Source organism: Mustela nigripes, chromosome 9 (genome assembly GCF_022355385.1).
Source record: "Mustela nigripes isolate SB6536 chromosome 9, MUSNIG.SB6536, whole genome shotgun sequence".
NCBI classification, from domain to species: Eukaryota; Metazoa; Chordata; class Mammalia; order Carnivora; family Mustelidae; genus Mustela; species Mustela nigripes.
In genome coordinates, this window is record NC_081565.1 from 21,186,409 (window position 1) to 21,199,274 (window position 12,866).

The window sequence follows — 12,866 nt, forward strand, 5'->3', positions numbered from 1 at the left end:
AGGGCAAGAGGGGAGGTGTTGACAAGGATGTACCCTAAAATGGCCTAAACCTTGAGCTTTATCCTGAAGGTAACATCAAGCGATTCAAGTGTCTTAAGAGGAGGAGTGATGGGGCCAGGTTTTCTTTAGATTATGAGGATACTGGGAGCCTCAGGAGGGATGGCCTTGCCTGCAACTCTGCTCTCAGACGAGAGGTCCAGGTTCAACCAGCACAGGGGCTGCAAACCGCCTGCCCAGCAGCGTCTGCAGCCAGCAAGAGTCTCAAGGGAATTATGAACACGCTGTGTGCAGCTCTATCGTGTAAATGATTAAAATGGACTTTATAATAGACATAGAAAATGTGAACTGCTCAGTACCAATGAAATAAACTGAAAAAGTTATTGAAGTGCCAAGCCCATGAAGTTTTATGGATAAATCCTTTCAAACTTTCAAGGAACAGATCATCCCTGGCTAAATAATTTCTGGAGCACGGGGGTTGGCGGGGGCGGGGGGGACCCAACTGACTGCAGTTAGCATAACCTCCCTCTAAAGCCTAGAAAATATTTCATTAAATACTAGCAAATAAAGCTCAGAAATGTATAAAAACACACACACACACACACACACACACACACACACACAAAACCAGTAGTATTCAAAGGCCAAGTAAGCTTTGTGTCAGAAACGTGAATACATGCAGACTGTGAAAATATTGTTACTTCAAAGCTGAAAATGGTTCTGTTCCTTTTTTTTTTTTTTTTTTTTTTTGGTCAGAGAGAGCACAGGCAGACAGAGTGGCGGCAGGCAGAGGGAGAAGCAGGCTTCCTGCTGAGCAAGGAGCCCGATGTGGGACTCGATCCCAGGACGCTGGGATCATGACCTGAGCTGAAGGCAGCCGCTTAACCAACTGAGCCACCCAGGCGTCCCGAAAATGGTTCTGTTCTAAGACAGGGAAGGAAACCACATTTGGGAAGGGTGATCTTTTCGATGGGGACACTGGTGTGGGCCATTTGGTTGCACAAACGTTGATCAGTTAGTTCCACGCCCATCCCATCTTGCCTTGGGAAAGCATTATCCTAAATGCAAAGATTTTAGCATTGTTCTGTCTGGTAATGTAGATTATTTATTAGGGTTAAAAGACATGGAATACTCAATAAGGAAGCATTAAGACCCTTGCTTAATTAAGACCAAGAAATAGAAAAAATTCCAGTAGTTATAAATCATTTAAAAAAATACTCAATTTTGCCAGTCATTAAACAAATCTGTATGTTGAGGGCCACCTGGGTGGTTCAGTGGGTTGAGTATCCAACTCTTGAACCCAGCTCAAGTCTTATCTCAGGATTTTGAGTTCAAGCTCTGCATTGGGCTCTGTGCTGGGCACGGATCCCACTTAGAAAAAACAAAACAAGGGGCCCCTGGGTGGCTCAGTGGGTTAAAGCCTCTGCCTTCGGCTCAAGTCGTGATCCCAGGGTCCTGGGATCGAGCCCCATATCGGGCTCTCTGCTCCGCGGGGAGCCTGCTTCCTCCTCTCTCTGCCTTCCATTCTGCCTACTTGTGATCTCTGTCTGTCAAATAAATAAATAAAATCTTAAAAGCAAAACAAAACAAAACGAAAAAAACCTCCGTTTAAACAATGAGGTACAGTATTTTCATCTGTCAATTTTGGAAAGATCTCGAAACTGGCCATTCTGGGTTCGAGCAAGGATACCGAAGAACGAGCAAACAGTTCTGTACGCTCTCTCGAACCCTGAACAGGTGTCAGAAGACTAGAGGGAAATTGTACATCTAACGGTGGTTTCAATATTCCTTTTTTTTTTTAAATTCAGATATAGTTAACAGACCATAAAATTTGCCTTTTCAAGTATACAATTCAGGGTTTTTTGTATATTCACAAGGTTGTGCAACCATCACTGCTGTTTTATAGCAAAACATTTTCATCGTTTCAAATTCCTTTTACACTCTTCCTCCCTGGGATTTACTCCCCAGTTAAAAGTACTCTTCCCTCACAGACTTAGAGTGAAACAGGTCTGCAAATGCCTCCAGCTTTGGAGGAGCCTGGCCTGGATGGTGTGTGGGACCACTTAGTCAATCTCCCATCTAGGTTTCCAGCCCCAGAGCCACTCCTTCCCTTTCCTTGGTTGGGCCTTTCCCAGCCACTGGAGTGGTAACATCTAAGAGGCCAAGTCAGGTTGTGAGCTAAGGCTGGGGGGCGGGGGTGGGCAAAAAGGGCCCATGGGTCTCTTCTCCAGGTTGGGCCAGTGCTTCTCAGGTCTGCCTGCTCAGAACAAGGACAGCTCAGGCCTCACCCCAGAATAACAACCAGAATCTCTGTGGGTGGGGCCCAGGCATCTGGGTTTTTTTTTTTTTTTTTTTTTTTTTAAAGTTCTCCAGGTGGTTCTAATGTGCAATCAATGTACAAAAGCCCCATGTTATGCCAAAGCATGACTGTAGCACAGGTAAAGAGGAAGATTTCAAAATTATCACCCGACAGAATTCTCCCAGTAATTCTGATGTGAATGGTGGAACGTGTTATTTGTGAAAATACCAAAAGAAGGAAAGACAGTAAACAACAATACATTATTGTTAATGTTTTGATTGTATTCAAATTTTTATTTTGAACAAAAAACTTAATACAATGATTTTAAATAATAAAACGTGGTATATTCTAGACACTTGTTGGTTTTTTTTTAAACAGTTTATTAAATTTGGACTCCTACAGTTCTGTTGTGATGCTTTCTTCAACACTTATAGTATTTCTTACCATATTATCACCACTCTAAACTTGCTAAACAAAGAATCACTCTAAGTGAAGCCTGAAGCTTCACTTTATCACATAACACACATACAGAACAGTCATTTTTTATATTTACAAAACACAAGAAGTCTGTCCAGCCATTTGGATTTGTTGTTACATTGCCCATACTGAGATTAGCAAAAAGCTAAGTAATAAGCAAGATTTCACTTCAGCAGTGCAAAAGATGGCCTCAACCAAACTTCATTAAACAAACCAACAAATTACAAACATATTCAGCAAAATTCAACTTGTGTAATAGAGATAAAAAACAAACAAAAAAAAACAAAACAAAACACAAAGTGGGTCACAACTAGACTGGTTTTCACTGTGCAACTTTCCTCAGGGAACAATACTACCCATTTCACATAGAAAGGAGTATGCATCAAAGCCTTTGTTCATGAAGAAAATGCCCTCCAAACAAATTCGTCATAAGGCGCAAAAAAAGAAAAAAAAATTTTTTTTAAATGAAGCAGTTTGGCCCAGAGAAAAGCTTATACATAATGTGTATACATAGTATATACACATTAATAGATACATTACAATGGAAACCATGTATGTTAGTCATTAGACAAATAAACTGGCTCAGTGTAGTGAAAATGTGTCCATTTTCTAGAAATATGTAATTATTGCTGATAGGCTACACATTATGCTCTGGCACGGAAACTGGAGAAACTTAGAATTTAAAGTGGCTGTATTGCCAGCGTCAAGCCCTGCAGCAGGCGTTCATGAGGACAACATGCCATCCAATCCTAAGAAAAAGCAAAAATTCCACTACAGAAAAAAGGAAAAAAAAAAAAAAAAAGGCTTATGCACTGTCCCTTACAATTTTGCCTATTAAAAAAAATAAAAATAAAAAATAAAAACTAGTCCAGTTCACCACAAGTTAAGCACAACCTGACAAGCAAGTTTAGCGGCAGGATGGGGAGAGTAGAGTAAAAGACAGCATGCATTTACAACTAGCGCTGATCTAGTCTATTCCGTCATACAAACTGGAATACAAAAATCCAATTTAAATAAGACTAGACTAACTGTAAGAGTTTAAAAAAAAAAAACACACACACAGTAGACTTAGTTTGATACTGATTAATTTTAAGAGTAAAACTCACCCCGTCCCCACTTAATACTCTACTGCAATTTATTTGATGGCTAGAATATTCACTTACTTAAAAAAGATATTAAATACCTGTATCATGAAATTACATTCTTTTTAACAATAAGACATACTGTGTAAGAAAATAGCTCATGTGTGAAATGTGTCTGAAATGCATTTTTCCTCACAACTATCAAAACATCCATTCACACTAAAACAAAACCACCCAGCCCCCCCCACCCCCCAGAAAAAAAAAAAAGTTGGGGAAAGATGGGGTGGGGCCGGGTGAGGAGCGGGAAGGAAAGGTTTACCAGCACAGTGATTAACAATGGTTCAAGACAGAACCAACAAGAGTTGGTCAAAAGGATGCCTTCCATACATGGCTACAATTAAAAACCAAACTCAGCCACTTTTGGTTCATTGCAGTGAGACCAAAAAAATATCTCTCACAGATTCATATAAATACTAGACTCCAGCTCTTTTATTATTATTATTTTTTAAAGTCTTCCCATTTGTTTTTGCAAGGCCTAGCTACCTTATTACAATTTATATTTGCTCTGCAACAACTACAAGAGGTAGGCATAGAGCATGAAAAAGTTTCTTAGTTAGTACCTCACTGTGGGCTGTTCACTGCACACCTTTCACTTTAGATGCGTAAAGGGATTGCTTTCCGGTCTTTCCTAAACCCCAAAGCAAAGCTGCTGCCGTCCTGTAAATGTTCTACCAGAGTGTACTCACAAATAAGAAACTTTCTCTACTGAAGGATACTGTCATAGTGTTTGTTGCAGAGCATTCATATAGTCATATATATATATTTATTTATTTTTTAAAAATAAACAAACGACAAAAACCAAACCCAGGTTCCTAGAACCAGTTCTCTTGATTCACTACTTCCACAAAATAAAGTGTACCATTTGGCCAAGACTACAGATGTGGGTTTTTTTTTTTTCTTCACAGATGCAATTGCCATGCAAAATAAATTAAAGAACAGATATCAAACATACATGTGATAAAACTACAGAAGGTAGATCTTTAAAAGCATTTATATAAACATAATTTATAATACTTCTCTTTTTTCCTTTATGTACAGTCACAAAGCTGTCGTTATACATCGAGAATTTCCTCCGCTGTGCCCCCACAGCGCAATCTGTAGCGACCAGTTCTCCAGCTTATGGTAGGGTCCCATAATGCCGACAAAAAAATGTATATTGTCATGGATTCACGGATGAACCAGGCTACTGCATAATCAAGTTTTGAGAAACACAGTGTGCCACCCTGGGGATTGGAAAAAAAGAAAACACACAGAACTGACTGACCAACTGTCGAACTAGACACAGTTAAAAAAATGAAAATTCTTCAGTTTCATTCTTAATATAGAGACTATATAAAATCAAGCCTGCTTCTTGATATAATTTAACTGCCAAGCTGTATCCATTAAAAAGTGTTAACGATGAGTAGAAAAGGCATTAAAATCAAGGCTAGACTGACATAGTTTAATCTGAATACTCGATTTTGGGGGGAGACTTAATGAGAGTCATTTTATTAACATGATTTTGGGGGGAGCCTTAAAAAAAGTCATAGTGTAACTACCAACAGAAGGTTGAAAATTATGTTAAGCTCTGCATCCGCATTCTACTAAGCAAAGTAATGTTTAAACCTGATTATTAACCTCTGGTAGGAAGCCAAAGAATGGCTCAGAAAGACTGCTTCAACCCTTTCTAAATGAAAATAGTTTTAGTTCTCCAAATGACTGCCAACCTTTTCATGCCTATCCACATACCTGGACACCCCTGAGTTGGATGTAGTCAAATATAAACCATGCCAGGCAATGACACATGAAAAATACCATAATATCCCATCTGAATACATGGTGGGCCGCCCATCCGATAATTAAACTGGCAACAAAGCATTCTGAAATTGGCTCACAAATTATTGTAGCAGGAAGCATGTTAATTCGCAATTTGGTCCACCTAAAAATTAAAAAAAAAAGGTTTTCCTTAAACACCACCACCCTGGTTACAAGACTAATCAATTTTCCCCCCAAATGATCAGCTCTTTATCCTGTTATATAAAGGCCCTCCTCTTTAAAGAGTATTTAATGAAACTCTTTTCTGTTTGTATTTAGTATTATCAAAGAAAAAAGCCCATAAATTTATTTGTATGGCCTACACTCTAACAAATAAAAAAGTCAAAATACAGGGGTGCCTGGGTGGCTCAGAGGGTTAAGCCTCTGCCTTCGGCTCAGGTCACGATCTCAGGGTCCTGGAATCAAGACCCACATCGGGCTCTCTGCTGGGTGGGGAGCCTGCTTCCCCCCCACCCCTGTCTGCCTGCTTGTGATCTCTCTCTCTCTCTGTCAAATAAATAATAGAAAGTTAGAAAATAGAGATCAGCACATTAAAGAATCAAATTCTCAACATCTCTTTAATTCTTTATTTAAAATTCAATTTAGTTAATATGTACTGTATTACTGGTTTCAGAGGTAGAATTTAGTGTTTCATCAGTTGCATATAATACCCGGTGCTCAGTACATCATGTGCCCCCGTTAAAGCCCATCACCCAGCTACCCCACCCCCACCCACCTCAACAGCTCTTCACGGAATGCTTTCAGGGTTACACAGCAAAAAAAATATATTTAGACAACACATTTAATAAAGATGCTAAACTCTCTTTTCTAGAACTAAGTAAAATTTGCCTTTTAGGTATTTTAAATACCGAGTTAGACCATGTAAAAATCACACCCTCCCCCACCCTTTTCTTTTAGCCAAAAAAGAAGAAAACCAGCTGATTTACCTGATCATTCTGGACTGAAACTGGGAAATGGAGTAAGAGCCGGAGTTTTGCATTGCAACCTGAGTGGACATCGCAAACCTCCAGCCTCTGAAAATTAAGGCAATTATAAAATGTACCAAGACGATGAACACATGCAGGCATGACTGACTATGCATTTACTGGTCACTATAAAGTGAAAGCAACTGCTGGTGTTCGGCCGGAGCCTAGTTCTCAGGATTAGCACCTGCTGGGGGGTATCATCCTTACGATGTTTTAGCAATTACATAGGTTCCGTGACAGCACCATCTACTGCTGGAAGAACTACCACCCCTCAGTCCACAGTTTAAGAAACTTAAAACACAGACATTCTGGAAGTGCTAGGTGACATGGGTTCTGTATTTCATAGCTTGGTCCCGGATCACTACTAAACAAAACCAAAACCAAAAGCCACCAATGCAATTGTGGGCTGGGGGTATGTGTGACACGTGGGCATCGACAAGGCTATTCGGTAAGAAATGCAACAGAAAGCATTCTATAGCTCATGGGAAACACTAAGGAACTATGAGCCACGTTGAATAACATCATTTAAGAATTTTAAAAGCACACCTCAATTTTCAAAGTCTTATCTTTACTAAATTATCACACAAGGCAATGAACCCCTTTAAAAGCAAATGAGTATCTTGTAACAGAGAAATGTTTAAGTCATTCTGTGAATTGTTAGGTGGCTTCTTAGCAAAGCATCACATAATCTACGGAGAAATTTCAAAACGTAAAATCATATTCTTTCAGTTTTCACCTGCTGGCTTATGACCGCACTAGTATTTTCAATTCTTCTAAAACACATAGAAATTCACATCTATAATAATGTAAATTTATAATCACAGAGAAGCTTCCTTTTAATGTCATGCCACACTAAAGAATGTGAAAGAATCAGAGCACTTATTTTCCTCAGTTATTTCTTTCATAACATATCTATGAATAATAGGAATTACTTCCTAAAAATATTTACCTGTTCTGTACTCACTAGCAAGAAATGAAACAGCCCCTTAACCCATAGGTTTAACAAATACAATCAACCAACATAAGTCAGATACTAAAAATACTATAGCCTGATGTAATTTAGTTTGCTTACCGGTCAGCTATGGCCTTGGCCATAAAGTAATCTTCAGCAATGTACTGGGCAAAAGCTATAAGCCCTCCTGCTTGATCTAACACATCCTTTCTCATTAAACAAGACATTCCCGTCACACATTTGAAGCCAGTTACATTGGCAGAGATATATGACCTTGGATGAGAAGTCCCAAAATATACCTGCCAACACAAGAGCAAAAACATATATGTATAATCAGAATGTTATGTTAAAAGTATGGTAGTTGGGACGCCTGGGTGGCTCAGTTGGTTAAGCCACTGCCTTCGTCTCGGGTCATGATCCCAAGGTCCCGGGACTGAGTTCCGCATCGGGCTCCTTGCTCGGCAGGGAGCCTGCTTCTCTCGCTGCCTCTGCCTGCCTCTCTGCCTGCTTGTGTGTACTCACTCTCTCTATCTCTGGCAAAAACAAAACAAAACAAAACAAAACAAAACAAAACACTATGGTAGTCATAAACTTTTTTTTCCTAACAAACTTCCTTTAAGTATGACTATCTTATTATTCTTATATAAACTACCAGAATAAAAGTTATTACAAAATAATGTTTACATGTAGCGGACAATCAGTAATTTCTTACTTGATGGACTATTCCTTTTGTTTGTTTGTTTGTTTTAGAGAGAACAAGCAAGAGAGAGAGCATGTGAGCAGGGGGCAGTGGCAGAGGGAGAGAGTATCTCAAGCGGACTTTGCACGGAGCAAGGAGCCCAATGGGAGGCTTGATCCCACCACCCTGAGATCATGACCTGAGCCGAAACCAAGAGTCAGAGGCTCAACTGACTGTGCCACCCAGGTGCCCCTTAGACTGACTATTCTTACTAGCACCATTATGAAGAAAAATATACAGATCTTATACAGACATTAGTGTAACTACACACATACACCAACACATACAGGTGTATGTAGGTGACTGTAGGTCACATGTACTCACACGTGCGTACACACATACAAACACCACCTATAAGTATATCGACCTACAGGACAATCCTATTTTAATTCCTTTCATAGTTAGCTGCTTTCTGCCCAAGTCACCAAGCTTTTCCCCAATTCCCCCAGTGTTATGTTTCAATGAATTTTCCATAAACAGGGTGGATACTAAAATTCTTTCTCCCATTTTACTCCCCCTTTCCCTAGATATGCTTTGAAGTCATGAACTATGCAAGTTGCTAAACCAGTGGTAGAATAAAATGATCATCACCCTAATTATGAGGCATAAAACCCTATTATTTACATCTGAGATATGCTGCCTTTTCTAATTCGCTTGAAAGGAGAAGGGTGATTTCTCTCAATGGCAGCAGCTATGCACACAGTGTGGAACAAGGGAATTATCGGGGGTAATGAAGAATATGATTCTTGTCACCTACCCTATGTCCAGACTACAGTGAACCTTTGGTGTTTGTGGGACTGAACTGAACCAAGTAAGTACGTCCAGATGCCCACATCTTAATTCCTTAAGCAGTTACTATGTGGGGCTTTAAGAATGAGGCGGAAACAAGAACTATATCAATGGCTCCCAGGATTTCTTTACAGACTGGAATAATCCTTCCACTTCCCTTCCTTCACTCTGAGTAAGGCAAAAGGGCCCCCCCCTTTTTTTTTAAGATTTTATTTATTTATTTGTCATAGAGAGAGAGAGAGTGAGAGCGAGCACAGGCAGAGTCAGAGGGAGAAGCAGGCTCCCTGCGGAGCAAGGAGCCTGATGTGGGACTCGATCCCAGGGCACTGGGATCATGACCTGAGCCGAAGGCAGCTGCTTAACCAACTGAGCCACCCAGGCGTCCCACAAAAGGGCCCTTTAAGGATTAAATTTAACCTAAGGGACTGACCATGATCTGGGAGAGGATTACCACTGCCACACACATCAACTTGGATATTTCTAAAACAAAAATACTATGTGGCATGTAAGAATAGAAAGTATTTTATTTTGAAGTACCTACTCAGAGTTTCTCTCACTAAACAAAAATTCTGGTATTTAAAGACTTAACAATTTCTTACAATAGGACAAATATATTCATGGGCAATATTAAGAGCTCCTGACTCCAATTGCCAGAGGTTAAATTCCACTCACAATGTACTTTTACCCCCTCAGATCTGTGATAATCACAAGACTCCAATATAAAATAATGTAAGTGCAGATATGCTTAAAAGCAAGTTGATATGTTTAAAAGACTACAACAGTGTATCCTTCCCTGATGACATTAAGGCAAGCTTTTCTTCCTAAATTTTAACAACCCAGGAATGGTTAACTCAGGCACAGAACATACATATGATAGACTGTGATACAGTAAATAAAAATCACTTTTATAATTAGTTACTAAAGAGGGGGCACCTGAGTGGCTCAATGGGTTAAGCCTCTGCCTTCGGCTCGGGTCATGGTCTCAGGGTCCTGGGATCGAGCCCCGCATCGGGCTCTCTGCTCAGCAGGGAACCTGCTCCCCTTCCTCTCTCTCTCTGCCTGCCTCTCTGCCTACTTGTGGTCTGTCAAATAAATGTATAAAATCTTTAAAAAAAAAAAAAAAGGTTTCTAATGATAAGGAGAAAAGCTAATGATGTGACAAAAGTCAGATACACACAGTTTTTAGAGTACCATCTCAAACTGTTTTTAAAAATGCACATAGGGAAAAAAACAAACTTCTCTAACCTGGTAGAGTTATGGGTTATTTTTTATTTTTTTTGTTTCTTATATTTGTCCACAATCTATAGTTTCTATTTGTTATAGGGTAAAGAGGGGAAAAAATGGAAAATGCAAAGTAAGTTTCTCATGTAACTTTTAGAAATATCTTTAAAAGAAAATCAAGTAAGGGTGTCTGGGTAGCTCAGTAGGTTAAGCACCTGTCTTTGGTTCAGATCATGATCTCAGGGTCCTGGGATCCAGGGCCACCCCCATGTCAGGCTTTCTACGTCAGCCAGGAGTCTGCTTCTCCCTCTTTCTCTCCTTCTGTGCCAACACCGCCCCTGTCCACCCCGCCCCCAAGTTCCAGCATGCTTTCTCTTCTCTCAAATTAAAAAAAAAAAAAAAAAGTAGGACATCAAATGGATTTTATAATGATTTCTACAAATAATTTTCCCTTTTTTGTATATTTAAAATACTCTGGGGACGCCTTGGGTGGCTCAGTCCTTAAGCATCTGCCTTCAGCTCAGGTCATGATCCCAAGGTCCTGGGATCTAGTCCCACATCCGGTTCCCTGCTCAGCGGGGAGTCTGCTTCTCTCTCTGCCTGCTGTTTCCCCTGCCTGTGCTCTCTCGCTCTCTGACAACCAATAAATAAAATCTTTAAAAACTAAAATATTCTGTGATATTTTAAAAAAGATTCTTTTCATACTGGATCTCTGAAAGAACCACATGCCATGTGCTTTTATGTAAGTCAGTAGTCTAGAACCTGATCCTAGAACTGAGAGAGAGAGCCGTAAGGAGAAAGAATATACTGTGTTCAACTGGTGATGAGACCACAAGGATGTTTCCCGTGCACATCCACTCACTGCCAGAGGGCAGTAACTTCAGCTGTGATTCCAGGTATCCAAAGAGGTCTTCACTAATAAAACAACTGCTCTCGGGGTGCCTGGGTGGCTCAGTGGGTTAAAGCCTCTGCCTTCAGCTCAGGTCACGATCTCAGGGTCCTGGGATCAAGCCCCACATCAGGCTCTCTGCTCAGCGGGGAGCCTGCTTCCTCCTTTCTCTCCCTCTCTCTGCCTATTTGTGATCTCTGTCAAATAAATAAATAAAATCTTTAAAAAAAAAAAAAGAAAAGAAAGAAAGAAAACTACTACTCTCATCTTGAGGATGCCAGCAGGTTAAAGCAGACTTCATTACAGTTAACTTCGGGAAGCTCATCCCAACTCTCAAACTTAAACTAGTCTCAGGTTTCTGGTAGATGAGGGACGTGACAGTAAGAATATGACACACGACCACGATACTTACCTGTTCTAATGTGGCGGCAAAGCCCTGTCTGTCTGCCACATAAGGCAGACCATGAACCAGGCCTACTTTCTCTGTCATTTGGTTAACCATGTCAGTGAGTGTGTCTGGAATTACTATAAGACAAAAAGGTGACAAGGGAAAGAGAAAAGAAATTCCTTTTAGTAAAGAGTCCACTAACATGAAATGTATTTGTGAGATATTACTAAAGTCTTTTTTTTATATTTGGATATAATAAAACTATTGTCCATCACTTTCCTAATTGGAATACAAAATCTCAAAAAAGGCATTAATACATGATAACCTAATTTACATGATACATTTTCAGTCTAATATATACTTAACATGTATCAGAAACAGGCTATACCCTGAAAACGTTACTCCCCCTATTTAAGAACCTCCAAACTCGACTAGAGATAATGTGTCCTAACAGAAAAGGAACAGGAGCAAAGATCAAAGGACCTCAGTCCTTAACGCTGGTTCCTGCATTCTCAAACCACAGGAAATGAGCCTCCACTTTTCCTAGACGGTATGAGATGTCCTATCTTGTCAAATTGAGAGCGGGAACTGAATGAGATGATACTCCACAGAGATGCATATGTATGTTATGAAAACGATACGATAAAAATAATTTAGGATAGCAAACACGAAGAATGAACACCATCTCTGGCCACAAACTAAGTGATCTGTATTGGTCCTGATGAATCAGGCAGGACACACTTCCATTAATTTTCAAATCTGCTTTTTAAAACTAATAAAAAGAAATTAAATCATGGTCCCCTCTTCAAACAGCAAACATTTCCTGTCTTTTTAAATGACTTTACTTCCCTCAAGTCTTCACCAACGAAATCTACTCTATGAAGTGTATCTGGACCTTCAATACACATCTTCTAGAGCCTTGGTTCTCCACGGCTGCCCTGCAGCAAACGTTAGCCATGCTCAGAGCCAGTGTTTGGTGCTCCTGGCATTCAGTGTGTAGAGGCCAGGGCTGCTGGCTCACCATCCCACACGGTGAGCCTCCACAGCGGAATTACCCGGCCCCGAATGCCAAGGTTGAGAAACTGATGATTAGAATATAAATGTTTAAAAATGCTAAGATGCAAATTATAATTTCAGTATGTAAACGTCTTCCTACTAAAATAAGCTATGTACGTATTCTGGTAATATATTCA

General features: G+C 40.0%; 1 protein-coding gene across 1 annotated transcript in view; it reads right to left on the reverse strand.

Moving 5' to 3' along the window:
* Positions 1–2,538: 2,538 nt before the first annotated feature.
* UGCG (UDP-glucose ceramide glucosyltransferase) overlaps positions 2,539–12,866 on the reverse strand; it is a 40,280-nt gene continuing 29,952 nt past the window's right edge. The window contains exons 5-9 of the mRNA XM_059411066.1: positions 11,698–11,810; positions 7,768–7,946; positions 6,657–6,743; positions 5,644–5,833; positions 2,539–5,138 (exon numbers count right to left, since the gene is read on the reverse strand). Of these exons, the coding sequence (XP_059267049.1) occupies positions 4,968–5,138; positions 5,644–5,833; positions 6,657–6,743; positions 7,768–7,946; positions 11,698–11,810 (740 nt within the window). The 3' untranslated portion in view covers positions 2,539–4,967. The remainder of the gene's footprint in view (positions 5,139–5,643; positions 5,834–6,656; positions 6,744–7,767; positions 7,947–11,697; positions 11,811–12,866) is intronic.